We start from the raw sequence: 21,807 nt of genomic DNA, 5'->3' as shown, positions 1-21,807 counted from the left end.
TCAGTGTTCACTATGCTGGTAAGTTCATCAACCAGTTGAAAACTGAAGACATCTTCCATGTATGTTGTACATAAAAAAAATAATAATTATAATAATTAAATAATAATAATGTTTTTGCACTTCTGAAAACACTGACAAATTTGTGCAACTTGGTGGTAGATGCATGCATGCACATAAATAGCAATTGCCTACAGTAGAGCTTGTATGTTTGACAATCTGACACATTTTGTCAAGATGTCATGCTATTGTATAAACTTGCCAAGTCCATCATGACATGTTTGGCATGTTGCCAAGTTTGGTACTTAAACAGCATCTAGAAAAATTGATATCTTTGTCGAAATTGATGTTATATAAGTATTTTTTTAATAATATCAATCAAACAGTCTAGAAACATTTCAGTATGATCTAGAATTTTCTGAAATAAGCAAACATTATTCTTTGTCATTTCTGGTTTCCAGATTTTAATAATACATGTCTGCACAAAATTATAATTTTTGGTTCTGTTTGGTACAGCTGATGATGATGAATGTGCAAGCCTTGGAACTAATATGTGTGATAGCAGCTCATCAACATGCATGAACATCATTGGCAGCTACATTTGTATGTGTAAGTCTGGTTACACTGGTTTACCTTACACACCACCTGGACAACAACCTACATGTACAGGTAAATATGTACAAAAACATTGAAATGTCTTTAAATTGTACAATTTACACCCAATCTGCAAATTCCCTGAAAATTGAACCAAATCAGCAAATTCCATTATGATGTACTGTATATATATCACCAACAAGATAGAAGATTATTTTCTTACTCATGCAGAGCTAGTTACTTATATTTTAAGATAAAAATAGCATAGCCATTAAACTAAACATGTTGCATTATTAAATTTACCCATAATGCAATTTTCACATTTTGTCAGAAATTTAGCAGACAAGTGTGCCTACCTTCATACACAATTTTTCGTATCACAAAATATTTTTCAAAAAAATGCTACCTGTACCATAAAACATACTGTTAGCTATAATTTTGTAGGGAGGTTGACCCTTTGGTGTAATTGTCCTATTGTTACTAATGCTATGTGCATGAAAGTTATATGGCTTCTACCTGCAATACCTGGCCATATCTGTCTTAAGAGATGTAGGCTACTGAGCATCAAAGGACATCAGTAGTTTGTAAATATTTACAGTGCAATATAAATGACAAATAGCAGAAATCCATGAAAGTTCTCTGGTGTGGATACACATTGATGGTGTGAAAATATCACCCCACAAGGAAAGACTAGCACCTTATGCAGAGTGTGACAGATTTGTTGTATTAAGTCTGATCTACACAGGATGAACTTATTTGACTTTTGATAATGTGCTTATAAGAGCCAAATGATACCATAAGTCACACTGTTAAGATTTTCTTTCAGCATATGCTTAAATCTCCAAACTGGAATGATAGCTTGTGCAATTTAGTGAGCTATACAGAGTGTGTTGCAAGGGTGGGTACCTATCACATATAAAGGTGATGTCTGACCTTGATCAAGCAAGAGCAGTGATCCTGTACAACAGTCAATTGCAAGGTTTGTAGCCATCTCTCAACAACTCTGATCACCTGCTGCTTGGATTTAAGTTTACCATAATGAGTGACTGCAGTAAATTTGTCTGGGACCATCTGGGCCCAACTGCCTTCATATACAAGGAGGGATTGAAAAGTGAGCAAATCAGTTTACATGAAGCTGTACATGTAGGCTGAGTCTTGAATGCGTATGCTTTTGGATTCCTATAATTTCCTACATATGTAGCCAAAAATGTGTGTCTTAGTTCTAGGTAAGGCCCACATTAAATAGTTAATTTATTCTTTTTTTTCCCCCTTTCAAAGCTGATGTCACACCACCTGTTATCTCTGGTTGTCCAAGAGATATATTTCCTACTGTTCAGATTGGTGCTCAAAATGGTTTTGCTATCTGGACAGAACCCACTGCTACAGATAATTCTGGTACTGCTACGCTGGTCTCCCAGTCACATCCACCTGGATCAAGTTTTCTTGTTGGTAGGACTACAGTGACTTATAAATTTGCAGATCCAGCAGGAAATGAAGCAGTCTGTACTTTTGATGTGATTGTACAAGGAGGTAATTATTAAAATACAGTAATACTTGACAGTATATAATAGCTTACTACACTCTCTTTAAAAGCAGTTTTCTCTACTGGTACAACAACAGTGATATACAGACCATGGTCCACAGGAAACTGCAGTCTGTAACTTTGATGTGAATGATCAACAAGGTTATCATAGCCTCAATCAATACAGTGCTCTGTTGTAACAAAATGCACAGATCACTACAATTTCTTGGTGTTCCAGACTTCAAAGTTGTTGTTGGCTGATAATGCATTGTCAGAATGAAAACTCCTGATTGCGCCGTGCAAGGCACGGCTCCTGCAGGTTAACTAGAAATTTTGGGTAAAACAGATAATAGCAGTTTGGTGAATCGAGTGAAGAGGAAGAAAAGCAGCACACGTATTTTGGAAGCTACAGTATAAAGGAGTAATAGAAACTAATTAGTTATAATAATTGGAGGTTGCTCCAGACATGGCAAACCCACCCTGCCGGGATGTACTCTTACGCTAAGAAAAAAAAGTTCCCGGTGACTGGGCTGTTCCCCAGAGGAGGACTATTCTTCTGGGGTTTGAATCACAAGCCCTCTAGCCACCAGGTTCCTGAACAAGGGGTCCCCTCCCTCTGCCAGGGCTGAGGCCTCCTCCCAGTTGAAAAAAATCTAAATTTTGTAGGGAACTTTAAAAAAAAATTTGCATAGGGTTTATGAACTAAGTATTTAAGCAACAGGTCTTGGATTACTGCCTGTAATTCATTTAAATATGTATTTTAATCTATGTATAATATGTAATATTTAATTTAATGAATGTATTTACCATAAAATGACAAACACAAATGTTTCTCATAAAGGTTTGAAGTATCTTTGGTTACATTCTGCAAGTTAAATTATGCAAATAGTTTTCCCCTCCCATTGCATTGGAATAGGATTGTTTCAAAGAGTACATAAACTAAACTGAAGAATTTAAGCTTTAAGCTAGGTCAAAGACTGTCAATGAAGAATATTCATCTCTTTGATTGTAATAGTTAAAATAATAAAGTCACGACAAACATTTCCTAACTTTCGTATTGGAAAACTTATTGTCAGATTTATCTAATAACTATTTTATAGATTGCCATGTTGGGGCATAATGAAGCTGGTGCAGCAAATCAAACTATTAAACAGAGCGAATAAGTTTAAGCAGATAAACAAGCACCAATGGTGAAGTAGATCAAAAGTAGTTAATTCAATATGACTGATCAGCCTCATTAAATTGATAAACCTGGAGCATAAAGCATGTGATGGAGATATGCAGTGCTTCTTACAATGTAAGGCAGTGATGTTTCATCTACGCCATCCCCGTTATGATGATCTTAATCTCATCTGGTGATTGGTAACTGAATGAGCAATATCAACAAGTGCTCATTATACAACAAACTTCCCTTCTCTGATGTCACAATTATTATTATATTAATTAAAAATTGGGAATTTAGGCAATACAAAGTTCATATAGTAAATGATGACAAAAATGATTACCAATAATATTATTCACCACTGTTTGTGGACTGTGAAACTAGAGTGAACCACCTTCTAAGGGAGAAGTATAATGATTAAACGATGTGGATGTTATACCTTTATTGTTTATGATTATACCATTTATGAGTATGAAAGAAATATAATCACTTTCCAATATATTTGAAGTATTTCCTTTAGGGAATACATATCACTAGGTGTCACTAACTCTAATTGGTCAATTCAAATGCAAATTTATAATTGTAATGCAGGGAAATAACTTCAAAATTTTTACTCTGTAAAGAAATTTGGGAGAAAACTTTGATTGTCTCCATCTGTTATTATTTATACAGTGTAAAGGGATTGATGCCCTATATTGTTCATTACAATGACATTCCACACAAAATGATACTTGTTTTTGAATGAGATGGGTTTCACAGTTGAATAGGCCCTTGCTCACAAGTCTACAGTACCCTATACATCAAGTCAGTGGATGCCTGTTTTGTCCATTCACTGTACATATTAGTCCAATACATGATTTGTGGTTTAAATCTGATACTGATTGTTATCAAGGGCCGTATCCGGTGTGGCATGTAATAACAATGTGACCTGATTGCATGTGTCTAGCTATACTAACTTACATAAGCTTGTTCTCAATTCTCCAAGTGTTTAGTTGAACAGAAACCATTTCAACAAGATGAGACATCGTTGATATTGCCTCATTATATTGATCAGATAGAAGGCCTCGTGCACAGTTTATACAGTCTAATGCCTATGTCACTTACACAGTTGTCAATTAGGAGTGTAAGAAGTGTGTATAGCTGATTTGGCTGAGATATAACAACATACTTGTGATTCTAAAGCATTTATAAAGCACTACTTAAGGTTGGGATGTCTATTGATTGTATGGTTTTTGCAGTAAATATTATTAAATTTAAGAAACTACAGCAGACAAAGTTCTTCATTCCTCTATGTACACTATTCTGTGTTTATCTGTTTCCTCAAGCCGTATGGCATGATGCTACGGTCTTTTACAGCAGGCAAAGTTCTCCATTCCTCCATGTTCACCCTTCTGTGTGCATCTGTTTACTCATTCTTCAAGCTGTACTTTAACATATTGTTACTGTCTTTTACATTTACAGATTGCATCAGCCTTAACTCAGCTGGTCAGTGTAATTCTAATGAGTGTTCTTGTACTAAGGGGACATGTACTTCACAGACTGGTAGATGTGAGGCCACCTGTAGTGTTTTCCAGTGTCCTGCAAGTAAGGCTGCAAGTGGTTTCTTTCTATTTATGGTCATTTATAGTTAGTGGCAGGCCTTGACAAATATTATTAAAAGTACCTGCCATTTGGTCACCATGACAAAATCCTTGAAAAGTGGGACTGATGGGTATTGTGGGCCGCGATGTAGAATCACCTACAAAAGCAATGATCCACAGGAGATGTGATGAGGTCGAAAACCAGAATTTTTCTTCCACACTGCGCGCCAACCGATGGTGGCGCTCCGCTTAGATAGTAATTCACGTCCCCAGGTTAGAAAGTCCTGGATACGAGCCTGTTAGACCTATGACATCATCACTCTGACAGGTGCAAGTTTACATATTCAGACCACCTACCCACCAAGTTTGTACTTGATTTGACTTGCTGTATAGTTAAGTTTAGTTAAGTTTAGTAGAAAAAAAAGGATCAGGAGGGACACTTAAGTCCCCATCAAGGACCCTATAGAGAGAGAAAAAAAACTGAAGACACAAACACGCAGACCCGATTACAATGCTTAAAGTGCTTGTCCAAAGCATTCTTAAACCCATTGACACTACTTGCAAGTACAACTTTCTCAGGCAAACTATTCCACTCATTCACAACAACCCTATTAGAAAAAAAGTTATGCCGAATATTAATCCTACTATGTGACTTTTGGAGTTTAAGACAATGACCTCTGGTACAACTACTGTCAGCAAACATGAAAAAGTCGGTAAAGGATAAATTGTCGAAACCATACACAATCTTGAAAACCTGGATCAAGTCCCCACGTAACCTCCTAAGCTCCAGTGTGGTGAGATTCAACATTTGTAACCGCCTATTATAAGGAACACTCTTTAAGGAACTAATCATCCTAGTAGCCCTCCTCTGGACCTTTTCAAGTACTTCCTTATCCTTAGCAAAATATGGGTTCCAAGCCTGCACAGCATACTCCAGATGAGGCCTAACCAACTGCTTATAAAGCCTAACTACGATGTTCTCTTTTAGAAAACTGAAGTTCCTCTTGATCATACCTAAAACCCTATTACCTCTTTTAGCAGCTTCAAGACAATGTTTAGACGGTTGCAGAGATGAGTCAATGTAGATACCTAGGTCTCTTCCAACAGAGACCTCCTGTAACTCCACACCATTAAGATTGTATGTAAACTTTTGGTTACTACTGCCAATGTGCATTGCCTTGCATTTATCAATATTGAAAAGCATTTGCCACCCCTGGGACCAGGAAAAAACCTTATCCAAATCCGTTTGAAACTTCTCCGAATCGCTTGTGGAAGAGACCTCAGAATACAATTTTGTGTCATCAGCAAACTTCTTAGCTGTACACAGAATATCTCCGTCGATGTCATTTATATAGGCAACAAACAACAAGGGACCCAATACAGACCCTTGTGGAACCCCACTAGTAACGTCCTGCCAAGAAGAAGCACAGCCTTTAATTACCACCCTCTGTTTCCTATTACCATACCAATTCTCGATCCAAGACAGTAAATTCCCGTTGACACCCATACTATATAGGAAGAGTTTGAGACTTTTTTGCCCACACACAGACATGCACATGCACATCCTCTAATATCTGATGAGGGGTGAAGTACATATCTCATCTCCTTATACATTACATGTTGGGAGATGAGATCATACATATATGTTTTGAAATACAGTGAGCTTATTCTAAAATGCCATTATGTGAAATATGAAAGCACATGTCCAAGGCTTCGTAGGGTTACCAGAATTTCTAAATAAAATAGTAAACTTATTTACATACTGTAACATGTATTCTTACTAGGCTGATAAAAGTTTCCAGTCTGTCTACACAAGTTTGGAGACGGTGTAAACACTGTCCATTTCAACAATAAATAATGGATGATAACCATCCAAACCAGACAAATTTGCTGTCCTAGCAGGAAATCTTCATCAGCATACGGAGTGTCAATCACTGTTGTTGTTTCTCTTACTGTTATCTGTCATTGCAGTATTTGAGTACTCCAAAATTATATTGTTCTAAGGACATTTTGTCACATCTATGTAACGATACTAACATAAACACCAGCAACCATTATGATTTTAAAACACTAGCTCAAAGTAAACTGAATGATTACATTCCTATGAATGTCATCAGTTTTCTTAATGATACTTTATAACTCTTTTCAGTAAACAATTATGTCATATTTGCTTTGATTTTGTAAATAGATCGGCACTTAATTTGCACCCTGCTGCTCTAGTTTTGTCAAAGTTAATCTGTGTTCGAAGAACCATATGCTTCAATGAGGGAGTTTACATGTCTTTTGAACAGTGCCTAATGTGGTGTGACATTCCCAATAGAAACCAGCTCTTTCACGGACAAGCTGTAATAATAATGTTTGAAACCTGTATAGCTTAAAATGAAATAGGATATCTTAGGGTGAAGTGGTCTTGATTTTGTTGAGGGCATGGTGCTGGGAGAGATTAAAACAAAATTGTACACATGATCATAAATTGCTTGGAAGCATGCCAAGATCTTCACCACAAAGCAAGTAGTGTCAGTTTTATCTGTGGTGTATTACACCCGTCATTATAACTGCACTGAAACTGTACTCTGAATGTGTACATACTGTAATTAAAGGTATTGTATTTAACAGTATAAAGTAACTATAGGAGTAACTTATTTAATTATTTAGGATTTTTCAATATATGAAGTGGCAAACTTTCTACTTAAAGGTATTGAAGACTTGCCCCAAACCGTGTGCCGCGCTCTGAAAAAAGTTAAGTTTCCGTTGCTTGCAAGTGAAGTTTTCTGCTTGTAGCTACAAAATGCAGACAGTAATGAAACGTGATACCTTGTGATCTTTAGCTGGACCTGAGATGTCCATCGCTGATCGTTTATACACTGTGCTATGGGTATTGACCGCAGCTGTATGTACCGACTGTACATTAGTGTCTAATTACCGATGGTAGCAAGCTGTGTGTGTATTTTCTGGAATCGATGGTGAAGTCTAACACTTCTGTTACACCTCATTCGAAACTAGGTCAGATTACCAGCATGAGACGTTTCTTTTTACGCAAGTCTTCACACCCTTTAAGTATTATGTGCTAAAATCAAAGATGCATTTTTTTGCAACCTGGCTCAAAGCATTTTACCTCACATAGACATATCTACAAAGTTATAGAAATGTTTTGGTTGGTTGAAATAGAAGATATTTTGATTGGCTATGAGGTACACAACTGAAGCATACTAGAATGTGGCCAGGAATGATTAACTTTGAAACACTGAACAAAGAAACCATATTTTCTCAGCATGTAGCTGTAAGCATGCTACGGCCAATGAAAACCTTCCTAGACTTCTCTTAACCGAATTGAAAACAACGCATGCATGTTTATAGTGAGAAATTAAAGAATGTAGTATTGGGTTGCTGTTATGCATGCAGCTGAAGTGTAGGGAGCACAGTTAATAATCTCAAATGACAAACCACAAGGCATTCTTTAACATCCAAAGTAGTCCTGACTGTGTCTGCAGGTGCACAGAGAAGGAAGTTAGAAGGAATCTGATATAAGTGATGTACACATATACTTTAATTTTGTTAATATTTGTCTAGTAATTTTGAATTTATGAAGTTTGTTGTAAGATATAAAATTTCGAAGGGCCTCTGTACCAAAAATGCTCTACAGTTTTGTATTTGTCAACTGATATCCTATCTTGTTTAGTAATTTATTATGATTTCCATGACTAATTATTCCTGATGTTAGCAGTAGATTACACAAGAATCACTGTGGTACTTAATACAGTCAATCCCATAGACTCATAAAAACATTGTTCCTAATATTTGTACTTCGATATTGATCACAATTTTGAGGCCCTCGGCTAAGTGAACATGTTATCCAATCTTCATATTTTTGTATGTAAAGTTTGCATTTATTGTATTGCTTTTTATGAATATGCAATTTTCATTTGGACATTGTCATTGTTTCTAATCTTAGTAAGTAAGAGATTTTAAATAACATTTAAATTTGTTATTTATCTAATAGTTGATGTATGCCCCTATTTAAGCATCCCATACAAGCTGTTCAAGAAAATGAAATACTCTCTTCTACAATTCATATATCTTTTCTTTCAGATATTGCGAGTGAAAGTTTATCTCAGGTAAATCCTCAGTCATCTGTTGAGATCAAGTGTATCTTAGAAGGATCCGATGCTGTTGTTAATAGACTGGATATCAGACTATCTAGATTAGAGGGAGCAATAGATGATCAGGGAATTACACAAGATACTGAGCCAGATATCTCTGCTAACAGAAGAGAAGTAACTGACAGAGTAATCAGTGTGTCTGAAGATGATCAGTTCTTCTGTTTCCTGTCACTGGGTGCATCTATAGTCGGATCAATCAATGTCACAGGCTTTGTGTACAGTAAGTATAGTGTGGAATCTCTGTAAAATTGTGATGTGTCATAAAGTCTCATAATGTCACCATCTTTATGGTTTGTGTCTGAATTTGAATTGTATCTAGTTACAGAGTATAAAGATGGTTCATAATCTAACATAACATTGTAATGATATTGTCTAGATCAGAGGACACAATAGATGTCAGTGGTAGGATATCACAATGGACAATTCCATTTATTACTGCTAACAGAACGTCTTGTCATGGTTTCGTTTTATACTTACAGCAATCAATGTCACAGTCTCTGTGTATGGTAGGTTTATAGTGTTACTATGTTCTCCTATTTACCAGTCTGCAGAGTTGCTACCAATTCAAAGCAATGTTGTTAACATGTAAAAAATGTGTTGTTATATAAACTATAATGCTCTTTGCCATTGTATTATAACCCGCAGATATATCTATAGGGAAGTTTGGCAATATTGTTAATATTAACAGATACAAAGGTTGTTAGTTCTCATAGAGTCATATCAACTTATTGTTTCACAACCCTCTCTAGAATTACAATTCATAGAGACCCCTATAGTGAATATTTTCCTTGATGTAAATAGATAAAAGAATTGTAAGTAGATAGAATAAATTTCTTCTGTCTTTACTTATAACCTTCTAGAGATACCATCCATCAGTGACCCACCTACACAGTTAACCAGGACTACCACATCAGTAACCATTACATGGAGACCCTGGGATGAAGAGACTGATGTTGGTGATCCTCCTGTGGTAGCGTACATCCCATACTACAAGATGGATCCATCTCAGGATTGGATGAATGGATCAAGGATCCAAGCTGACCAAACATTGCAATATACAGCATCAAGTCTGGAGTCAGATAGAAACTATACATTCAGTGTAGCAACAGTCAGGGAAGGGGAGGGTGGAGAGGGACTTAGAAGTCCAGCAGTAACCATCAAGACACTCTGTATTGGTAAGTTTATTACACGTAGTATTCTGTTGAATGCCACTGCTGCAAAAGTACTGTACTATTAAGTTAAAACAGAAAGACCTTTAGGCCAAAAATCTGGATATTAGTGGATCATCATCATGCGTTCCAATTAGATTTGATAAATTTAGCCATTTTTAGTATCCAGATGTTTGTATTAACCACTTAAAATACTTTAAATGTACAAGGAGGAGGGTTTTTCCCTAACATGTAAATGTAACTTTCAAGGAGATAAAGACACATGACTTCGCTATGTTGTTTTCTACAGATGTTGTTCCACAGATGGTCAGAACAACTGTAACTGCTACAAATGATGTGACTGTGACATGGCAGGTAAGATAGTTTGATAATGTTTGGCTGTGTGTGTTGATAAGGGGTGTTAATCAGTGTGAATCAATTCTGGGAGAGTTAGGAGCTAAAGTTTAATAGGAGACTAATTTCAAGTAAACCTTATCATTCTCATAATAAATGACAGAAGACACTTAAGTGTTATTCATGCAAAATGTAGATTGTTTTTCTACCTCTTTGTTATTCAACTGGTCTAATATAAAAAGTTAAACATTTATTTTGTCAATGTGTACTGTTCTTGTCAACACTTAGCATGGTGTGGGACCAGTGAAGTTATATATAAACGATGGTCAATGTTTTTAAAAAGTTTGAAAGAATGGTTAAGTCCGGGTTAAAATCAGCAAGTCCCATGTGCTGAACAGTACCAGTAATTAACTTGCAAGCTCATAGCCTAAGGCTAAACAAATAGGTTAAACACCAGTATCATTTTCCAGTGTACATTATGTATAGGAATGTATGTGTGTATCCTATTAAAGTTGGAAAGACTTTATGTTCCACTGTGTACTACTTCAATTACCGAGACTGCAATGTAGCGTTATTAAAAGCCAGTGAACAATGCAGTGTAGTGAATAGAATATTAATCACACTCGCCAAATGGCAAGTAATTTTCAAATTTAAGATATAGTTTCATATATGTCACAGGCTTTTCAGCGTACCTTTCTTGTGAAAGAGCTTCATAGTCCGGGCAAACTCCACCCCTTTTTCAACAGACCTTTCTTGTGAAAGATTTTGATAGTCTTAGCAAACTCCACACCTTTGCTGAATGTGTAATGTATATGCACATGTTTTCAGTGTCCATAGTAAAAACGATTTTGTTAGGTTTATGTAGATACTTACTAGTAGAACATGGTACAATGAGAGATGGCAAATCTAACACATGATGCAGTATTAAAAGCTATGTAAATTTGAAGGTACTTGTGGCATCATTTATTGTAGTAACTGCTCTGGTTTGAAGCCTCTGCTGAACTCTGGTTGAACCATATAGCGACTCTCTGGGGTCATTTACATGCCAGAAAGGCATTTTGCTTAATATGTAGAACAAAAAGTAAAAAAGGCAATTATTAATTACCAGTAAAAGAAATACCAAAACAAGAGTGCAATACAAATCTCAAATTTGTATAGCCAAAATAATGCATATAATAATAATAATAATATGCAAATATGCAAAATATTAAAAACCTACAAACTTTGAGAGTTTTGCGATGCATCATCATACTTAAATTGGTTTTATTTAATAATTATGATAATTAATTTAATAATAATAATAGTAATAATAATATATATATCCTCCCTGGTCCTTTAATCAATGTAAAGATATTTGTATAATACATTTACATATATACACATATTACAGCTGGTATTATTGTCCATGCACACAGATAAATTAGATTATTTGGATCTCATTTTTTTTTTTTAAGGTTAGTGTAGTAACTGCTAATTTACATCTTCTCTTTTTAAACATAACAGCAACCAACGGTGCAGTGCAGTACTGGAATCACTCAATTTACTATCTACTATGAATTAGAGGGCGATGTTTCTTCCAGACAAGAGGCTGGAACTGCAGATCCTAATGCTGAGAGTTTTACAGTTGATGGATCACTTCTAGAACCAGGGACGACCTATAACATTGCAGTGACTGTCACTACAGACCAGGAAAGTGCTCTGAGTGAAGGAAGTTTTTTAACAAGTTCGTAGATTCTACAAATTTCAAACAAAATTTGCAAGCACACTTAACAGATAATGCGTAAATTATTTCTCTCTGTTTGTTTACGACCATTAGGTCTAAGATTTACCTTCACTCTGTGGCTAGCCTTTGTTAGGTATTATTTCTTGAATAGTATCTTTCCTTGGTCTTACCGATGTAGCTTGCAAAATTGTGTCATTTCCTTCCATTGCAAGGAATAAATAGGTGTTTTCAGAAGTTTCCTCTGTGAAATTGGGTAAAAAAACGTGGTCGATATAGGTTACATTTGTGTAACGAACATGCTTCGCAGTGTTTATATGGTAAATTGTTCACGCCATAAGGGCAACGGAAAATACATTTCTTTCCATTGCAACAGCTTTTCTCCATTAAACCTTCCTGGTCAGAGCGCATTTAAACTAAGAAACATTGAATTAGCTTCGGAAATTCATCAGCAAACACGTATTGAGACTTACACTTATGGAAAAAAAAGTGTAATATTAAACATACAAGGTGTCGTTCTTTTAAGAGTACTGTTTCTTTAACTTTCTATTCAAGAGAGTGAGCCCCCTTCCTCACCTCCTGTTTATCTAGTTGCCCTGGTGATACCAGTCCTGCTCATCATTATTCTGTCGGTGGTGATAATCAAGCGGTAAGTTGGCCATCAGAATTAAATATTAAGTTTGGTACTAAGGGCTGAATATGAACTGCCTGATCATTCCTTTGATTGATCTGAAGTGTATTATCTGGGCTTTTGACCAAATGGTTGGAGCTGGACTGTGAGCTGGCTGGGAGGGACCAAAGGGAGGTGTGAGGTTTGGCATAATATAGTTTGGCAATTCAGTGCACAGTCCAGCATGTCCTCTCACTAGATGCATAGATATCCAACATGACTTATGAAAGAATTGAAGCAAAGCTAAAAGATCAGCATCACCTTTTTTTGGGGGGGGGAGGAGGACAGTGGGGGTGGGAGGGGGCATATTTAACCTAAATAGGTTTCCAACAAATTGTAAAGATGGTTTATGAACCATTAGGTTGTTAATGTTTCCTCCAATTTGAAGCTAGTGAACATGCCAGCAAACAAACAACTCTGTTTTCTTTGATATTTTGAGGGACCTGCCTGCAGGTCCCATGTTTAATAGTTCCTTTGTAGAATCCAAGACAAAATGAATAGGTCTATGGTCTACCCTCTCCCTTTCCAACAAAGGAAATTATATCATTATTTAAATTTAATGCAATTGCTGGACTATTTTTTTTCAATTTATCTCACAATCATTCAAATAGAATCCGGCGAAAGCCGGCGAGTGAGGCTAAACCAGTAGATGTACAAGATGTTGATTATGTTAATGCTGGTGAGTATGTTTCTAGTTAGTTCTTAAGATACGTTGCCACGTAATACATGTTAACATGACTCTTAATCAGGTTTCTAGAGTTCCCCCTTCACCTATGAATACCAATAAACTCTTGAGTGTCTGTGGATTGAACCTTCTTTATACATAATTTGATATTTTAAATCCTTGTTGTTTTGATTTCTGACCTTACTATTACAAGTGTCATATTTGAAATGTTCTATTAGTATGTGATTTTAATCAACCACAAGGATCCTTTTTCTTTTAGTGGTAAGGAAATCAGTTTATACACTGCACCATAAAGTTGTTGCTCTCCTACTAATAGCATTTCACCAAAACCATTATGAGGTATACATAGAAGCTTGATTGTAAACATGTAATGTTTCAGAATAAATCTCCCACCAATCAATGCACCTGAAATTAATTCCAGGAGTAACTGATGATCCTGGAGAATACATAGCACTAGAGGAACGATCCAGAAATACTCCAGCCCCAAAATATCAAGATCTTACTGAGAAAGCAGCTCCCACACAAGTATCAGGGTATGAGATAACCATCCTTGAAACTGCTGATGCAGCACCCAAGGCTATGCCTCGTCAGGGCATTAAGAGACAGACCGACTACCAGTATGAGGATGTCAACCTTGGAGAAACAGATGCTCGTAAATTACCAAGCGTTCCTCAGCCAGACCTGCAAAGTGAAGATGATACAGAATATGAAGTCCCTGAGATGTTTGAGGAATACACAGGAGTCTATATTGGCACTATCGGAGCTAGCAAACCAATAACACCAAGACCACTTAAAATTACCGAGTATAAGACTTTCATGGGTAGAGAAAGGTCAAAGGTCATTAGTGAAATCGTCCAACAGTATACGGTGAGTAGTAATATTGTCATTTTTACCCAGCTACAAGTCCTTCTGGTATCATTATAACTTACTTACTGCACACTTTGGTGTGTGGGTGTGACAAGTTACCAATGACCAGGGGTTAATAATCAGCGCACTGAGACTTAAGTGTGTATTTGTGCTTTATAAGAACTGCGTATTATTATTATTATTATTACTTCAGGAACTGCTTACCTTAACTCAGCTCACAGAATTTTATTACCAAACAATATGAATACCATCATGCAGCACCAGACTAAGCCCACCTCTAGCTAGGATCAGTACAGTGTACATGCAGTCGTGTAAGTCCTTTCATCGGAACTGAACAGTTTTGTAGTTTTTCACAAGAACTAACTTGTTTGTAGTGTTATCCTTTACTATGAGGAATATTATTTAGAAGCTTTGTTGTAAACATGATTTTTTTTTAGAATAGATCTACCAAACAATGGACCTGACATTAATTTCAGGAGTAACTGATGATTGTGAATATTACATAGTTCTAGAGGAACAAACCATAATACTCCAGCCCAAAAATATCAAGATATTGTTACTTTCTTATTTAAATTAACAGAACAGACTGTGTTAAAAGTTATTGTTAGCTTGCATTGCTGGTTACCAGGACCAGATCCTTTAGTGATCAAGTCAAATCAATGTTATGTTCCTTTCTGTTTGGTACAATGATGAAGACTTTATAAAGTGTATTTTACTACATATTAGTGTTATACTTAACTGAGGATGAAGCAAGATAGGAACACTGCAACTGCATGGTTTCTGATCATCATGTCTTCTTCATTGCTTAGTTTGATATCCTTGTTCTTTTGATTGCTTTAGAAATCAAACTTCTTTTGTTTTCTTGCATCAGGCTCTCAAACCAGGACAGCAACACCCTTGGACTGCAGCTGTAAAGTTGCAGAATAAACCAAAGAATTTCTTCAAGGCTCTCTTGCCATGTAAGTTTAACATCATAATCTTGTTCCATTAGAGTTATATCTCATGTTAACAGGTCATGTGACAGGTTTGTAATTTATAGATAGTTCATGATGTGTTTCTTCCTCTTTAAGCAATTACCTAATATTCTATCAAAATGTTCTCAAGAATACCAAAGATTAGACTTGAAAAAATGAAGTTTCCTCCCAATGACAAAAACTCTTTGCGTGTGACAGTAAAAAGAAGGATGAAAGGTGTGGATCTTTTGGATTCGTTTTAAGAATCTTTGCAGGGATGTACTGATGCACTCTACAGCTGTTGTTATGATTACCTTTTAATTTTATTATTCTACCAAGATGATCATTCAAGAGTTAGGCTGGATACAGATGGTAGTGATGTTAGGTCTGACTATATCAATGCCAGTTACATCAAGGTAATTCTACTGTAAAATGTAGCTTCTGCTTTTAAACAGTCACATGGATGGAACTCTTTCTGCTGCTCTATATCCTAGCTGCTTTAGACAATTCTGTAGAATAGCTGCCATAGAAATGTTAACAGAGTGTCTCAACTCCATACGTTATGATGCTGTTTAATGCTAGAAGAGACTTCATGGAGCTCTGTTGTTGTAAGAAAGAGTTTCTCTTTGGTTCTAGTTCTACTAATTCTATTTAGATTCCATCTTGAATTAAGTTTAGATGAGATTGGTTTAATATAACAAATCATCTACAGTAACCACATCAACTGGCTTCAATGTAAAAGAAAAACATTAAGTCTAAAACATATTAAAATGTGACTGAAGAATATTCCTTAATCAATTCTTTAGGTGCAATTTCATATGTCATTGGAAGACAAAAGAGATCAGATGTATTAGCAACATGTAACTTGTTTAGTCTAAAGAATAGCTACAGTTTTTGCAGCAAAATTTTTCCCAGTATAAAAACATATTTCTTTTTTTGTAATATAATAACACTCCTTCAGTGATTATACTCAATAAAGTTAACTTGGTTCAGGTTAATGTCTCAATTTTTATTTGTCCTACAATATATGTTGCAAGTCTCTGCAGGTAGGCTGGTGATGGGCTGAATTAACAATACCATGTTGTATGTTTTCAAATCACTATTGCAATGTCTTTTTATAGTCCACAGATGCATATGTCATAAACATAGTAACATTGTCATTGCCTAGAAGTTTCCTATTATAAAACATAATTGGTGGTATTTCTGGTTGCAAGGTATTACTTTGGGTACAACAGCTATCATTGCAAGAATTATGGGTTAATCAATGGTCTACCATGCATTTATATCAGGGTTATGCATGAACAGGGATATAACTCTATCACTGGATCCACTCGGCCTTCAGCTCTTGAGTTCATTGTCCTGCAATAAATGCACAGTAGACTGTTGATTAACCCTGTTCATTAAAAAAAAGCACTAAATAAATGTTAAGTTTCATCTCGGAATGTTACAATTTAATAAAAAACATTTTGAAGGAAAATAACCAACAATTTTCTGGAAAGGGTGGCCCATTTTTCTTTACTTTAATATAATTAAAGGTCTCAAAACATGTTAATGCACAAATAAAATGACAATAATTAGCCTATGCATTGAACAACACTAGTTTGTACAGCATAACGATCTGATGCAAGGGCATACTCTGTCTGTGTCCAATCATAGCAAAATGAACATGAATTGACACTATGGCCATTGTGTACAAATGGATAAGTACTTAGTATAGTACACAATATACTGTGCTTAGCTATATAGTTAATTTGGGGTCATAAACACCTGAAAGTTCCATCAAGAAACAAACAGCTACTTTTTGTGTAGTGCAACTGCTCTTTAACATTGGATCACACGGAAATAGGCACGATCTTACCAGGATCTTTAGGCCTTTTTTCCCTAGGTGACTGCTTTATGCCATTATATTCACATTAATACCAGCATGGTACATGAGGTTATCATTGCTATGGTCATTGTTATTCATGCTGAAAGCTAGCTTTATCAGTTTAGTGATCATTTTGCTATGGGGTGTTTTCACTGAAGGAGCTTGTTGGTATACCATACTTTGTTTGCCTGAACTAGCCTGGGAAGAAAGCTGGTATCTGTATTAAGCTTAACAAGATACCATTTCCTATTTTCAACTTCTAGTAATCCGCCATTGAGTTTACCCTGCATTATCCATAGGTGAATGCAAGGTCAGCTGATGTCAACGGGCCAATCAGATTTGAGAACATTCATTATTCATTCATTCATTATGAATGAATAACGCTCTATTATAATCCCAGTGGAAGTTGAGATGTTTCCTGCAGATAGAAACATTAAATCTCTAAATATACTGGTATGAGGGATGATAATTTATACAGCAAGTAGCATAGAGTAGAATAAATAATACTATTCATTAAATAAGTGACTTAAGTGTATATGAGGGTGTATATACTTATTCCCTGTGTAATGTATACCATAAACATGAATTGAGAATTTAGAAAACAAAGATCAAAAGAAACCCATTGTTGCTCAGATTTGTATATGAAGTAACCCACATTGTTACAGGACAGCTACCATTTTCGTTTGATGTGGAAATTGTACACAATAGGTATTTGAAATGTCCATAACAGAAAATTGTCATCTTGTATCTCAAATCTTGCCAAGTACTAATGATCCTTTGGTGGACTAAGGAAAAAACCCTGAAGAAACAGGTCTATTCTGTGTGTGTGGGGCGGAGGAGGGTCCGGCCCGAGGGGAGGGGGAGGAGGGTGGTGCCAGAGTATGTTCACACTGATATACAAGTAATTGCTTTCAAATATGTCCACTGCCAAATCAGGGATATGTTATTGTTGCTCACATAGAAAGGGATATGTTGGTGAGGATATGCCAACAGTAATACTATAGCTGTTTTAATTTCACTGCCTATACCTCGATCAGAATTTAAACTGGTTTACAATTAGCGAAGACTTAAGTACAGTATAGGACAGGAGATCTAGAAGATCCCAATTTGTCTAAGAAAACTGTTAGTTACTCAGGGAATAACTAAGTATTCAAATTTGTTTAGCATTTTCGAAAGCTCTAAACTTTTCTTCTAATTGAATAAGATTTGTGGAAAACTGCTATACATCGTTATTCATTACAGAACCACCAGGGCAAGGTCTCGTTCATAGCAGCGCAAGGTTTGTATAGATCGTTATTATTTAACATATGTGGGAATAACTGTTTTGAATAGATTGATCGCTTGTTAAACATTCATTCTGAGCTTGTACTCTTTGTTAGACCAACATCAGTGTCCAAGGATATGTCTAACTTGATGTTCTTCTTGGAAGACCTGCTTGAATTGTTTCCTCAGTTAAATAGCATGTTTTTTTTTTGTGAAGATAGATACATACATTCTGAACTATTTTTGACAAATGCTTGTTAAAAATTGTAAAGTAATCATCTACAAAAATTGTGGGTTGAATCTAATTAATTGGACAGAGAAAGTGCCGAACATTTTCATTAGATAAACAAGTATGATAAACTAAATAGCTGTTATAATAAAAGCAATATGTTTTAAGGTTTTGTTCTTGATGCTTCCTTGCCTCTGTCTTGGTAGACGGAGTCACTAGATACATGAAAGTCAGGATAATATAATTTGTACCCTTTCTTAGTAAATTCAGTGTTGATTAGCAACAGACTTATTTCTGTACCTATTTCTTTACCTATAAGCCACCATTTTATCCAATTTAAACATAAATAAGTTGATCCACCATTTTACAACTGTTATCTGTAAAATTGGCTGTTTTAAATACTTTAAAAAAAGTAAAAACAGCCTCATTCTTATATTTCTTGTCTTTGTCTTTTCTCCTTCCTTCTTGTAGGACTGTCTATTTCTACAATGACATGATTCCTTTTGTGTGGTTACTTGTGATTATCTCTTTAGAATAGCACTTGATAAAATAAGAAAATGTTGTGGTAGTTACAGGAAGGTTAAAGTTAAAATCATTGATCTCCATAGCCACTTGTTTTTAATTTATGTTCCTGTGATATTTCTTACATTTCATAAGGACCAAGGGAAGGTACAAAGGATGACTTCTGGAGGATGGTTTGGAAGGAAGATGTAGAGACAATAGTGACACTGGTAGATAAAGATGGAACTGAGCAGGTAAACATTACATGGATTGATAAATATATATGTAAGGAGTAAATGTGAAACGATGAAAACAAACCAAGCAACAACAAAAAACAGCATTAAGAGAGAGATGTGTTGAACCGCAATAACATTGTCAAGACCATAGCACATCAATATGATGTAACATGTTTGCATTTCTGTGTAATTTTTACTTTTATTTCAATAACAACAGCATTCTAAGGATGCACAATACTGGCCAAACAAGGTCAATACAAGCCAGAAATATGGTGCTATCAGAGTACTGTTGATAGAGACAACCACCTCCAGAAGCTACAGTCTCAGAGAAATGAATGTTATCAAGGTATGACTTAATATTTTACTCTCTGCTGACATGATGAATATAAATCAAACTCATATCCACAGAAAAAAAAGCTATATATCTCATTTGTCTTTGAGTATTTAGTACCAAGGTCATGTTGGTTAGTAAATAAAGTTAGAGCACATTAATATGAAGTGATTGTTTGCCATGTTATGTTTATGTTTGGACAAATGTCATTAGAAAATTCACATAGGCTGTTTCATACATTTGATATTTTATTTATTTAACCAATTTTAAAATACAATTAAGAAGAAAATGATATGAGTTAATGCTAAGAATAAATATTACCATGTTTGGTGCTTAAAAAATATCTTTACACTTGAAGGATAGAAACTCTCTGTAATTCTCATGGAACTCTTATAGTGTCAAAATCTATTTCTGGAACAAATATATTTGTGATTTCCATTACCTGGATGTGAATCATCTTTCAAAATTAATTGAAGATATTTCAATGCTTGCACCTAGTAAAGTGGAGAGATAGCAAACCTGTGCCGATAATGTGCTGAGCACTCCTAATTATAGATTGTACTTGACTAAGATTATTTTCACTCCACTAAACAAAACAGGTTATAACATTTAATTTTGATCAAATGACAGCATGCCCATTGTATAATTACGCTTCAATATTTTGTGTTAAAATATTCAGAATAAAGAGATAGTTTTATTAAGTAACCAGTGTTGCTGTTGTTATTCTCCTTTGCACACTCTTAATCACAATAAGACGCTTGCTTGAATTGTTATAAATTGTATGATATATAGCAGCATCAGAACCATACTTGTTAGGATGCCATCAATTAGTTGTCAAAATTGTCCGACAAACTATATTCTAATCCTTGATGGCTATGAATGTGTAATAAACTGGAGGGTATTCAAACCCCCTCTGTGATCTGTGATCTCTTGTGTTAAAAAATTATTTAAGAATCATATACATTTAAACGAAGTTATGCTCCATTGTTTTATTTCTGTGCAATGCATAGCATTGTTATTTAAGAGAAATGCATGTTTTCAAGGTAAGCCTGTTACTACTTACCTATACATTTGCTCTGATTTATTCATTACACCTGTTATTACACTGCAAAAACAGCAGTCCTGCTGATGCAGTCAAATGGCTCTCAGAATACACACCCTCAGAAGATGAATGGCAAATATCTCTGATGATATATATAGCTATGTATAGGGTTTACCTAGTTAATAAAAGGCACTTAAGGAGGAAGCAAATGTTTATCATTTAATAGTTTCTTTAAGTTATTGTACCCCTTATGAGATACTTAAACAGTTGTAATAAATTTCTTCATAATAGTGTACTGGTGTTGTAGAGGAGCACCATCTACAGCATCAGAGGTGTTATTTCTATTTGATTTATATAATTGGTTGATTAATTGACTGACTTTAATTATTACTTCTGTCATTTGTTATTCTAGTTTTGTCTCATGATGATGAAGAGAATGAAAGAAGAACATTTAACAGTGAATGAATTAAGATTTTATTTGTTGCCATCCCACATGGCTATGCTGTTTACAGTAGATCTGTTAAGAATCATGGAAGACCATGTTGACTATTTGCTGCTTCACTTGTGTGTTATTTACTACATTATTACATCAGGGTAATGAGAAAGTCCTTACAGTAAGACAGTATGAGATTCCGTGCTGGAAGTATGGAGGTGTTCCTTCCGAGCCTGCTGACCTCATCTCTGTCATCAAACAGATCAAGAATCATCAGAAAGGAGGCAAACATTTACTGGTCCATTGTAGGTAAGAACACCAGAGTGGAAACAGAAATGTTTAATCCCAGAACATTTCACATTACTCTGTTAACTATTTAATACAGACTTATTCAGGATGTTCTCATTGAGGTGATTTAGTTTCCTATAAAGTTCCTTGAGAAGAAGAATTTTCAATGGTTGAAAAAGTTATACATTTTTTATCTCCCTTTTTC

The 21,807-nt window shown here is 35.3% G+C and overlaps 1 protein-coding gene across 6 annotated transcripts in view; it reads left to right on the top strand.

Annotated features, from left to right (window-relative positions):
* The window catches only part of LOC139973315 (uncharacterized), a 219,420-nt gene that overhangs the window by 118,592 nt on the left and 79,021 nt on the right, over nucleotides 1-21,807 (top strand). For 5 of the 6 annotated variants that reach the window (XM_071979934.1, XM_071979949.1, XM_071979917.1 and 2 more), the window contains exons 19-34: nucleotides 514-666; nucleotides 1,870-2,121; nucleotides 4,737-4,859; nucleotides 8,945-9,235; nucleotides 9,876-10,190; nucleotides 10,474-10,538; nucleotides 12,021-12,240; nucleotides 12,793-12,886; nucleotides 13,519-13,586; nucleotides 14,014-14,459; nucleotides 15,331-15,418; nucleotides 15,752-15,828; nucleotides 18,522-18,558; nucleotides 19,429-19,526; nucleotides 19,726-19,854; nucleotides 21,475-21,623. In XM_071979934.1, coding sequence (XP_071836035.1) covers nucleotides 514-666; nucleotides 1,870-2,121; nucleotides 4,737-4,859; nucleotides 8,945-9,235; nucleotides 9,876-10,190; nucleotides 10,474-10,538; nucleotides 12,021-12,240; nucleotides 12,793-12,886; nucleotides 13,519-13,586; nucleotides 14,014-14,459; nucleotides 15,331-15,418; nucleotides 15,752-15,828; nucleotides 18,522-18,558; nucleotides 19,429-19,526; nucleotides 19,726-19,854; nucleotides 21,475-21,623 — 2,605 coding nt within the window. The remainder of the gene's footprint in view (nucleotides 1-513; nucleotides 667-1,869; nucleotides 2,122-4,736; nucleotides 4,860-8,944; nucleotides 9,236-9,875; nucleotides 10,191-10,473; nucleotides 10,539-12,020; nucleotides 12,241-12,792; nucleotides 12,887-13,518; nucleotides 13,587-14,013; nucleotides 14,460-15,330; nucleotides 15,419-15,751; nucleotides 15,829-18,521; nucleotides 18,559-19,428; nucleotides 19,527-19,725; nucleotides 19,855-21,474; nucleotides 21,624-21,807) is intronic. The other variant, XM_071979925.1, reaches the window with a different exon arrangement.

Source organism: Apostichopus japonicus, chromosome 2 (assembly GCF_037975245.1).
Source record: "Apostichopus japonicus isolate 1M-3 chromosome 2, ASM3797524v1, whole genome shotgun sequence".
Taxonomy (NCBI): Eukaryota; Metazoa; Echinodermata; class Holothuroidea; order Aspidochirotida; family Stichopodidae; genus Apostichopus; species Apostichopus japonicus.
The sequence above is the reverse complement of the archived record's forward strand: the minus strand, read 5'-3'. Positions and strand labels throughout refer to the sequence as shown.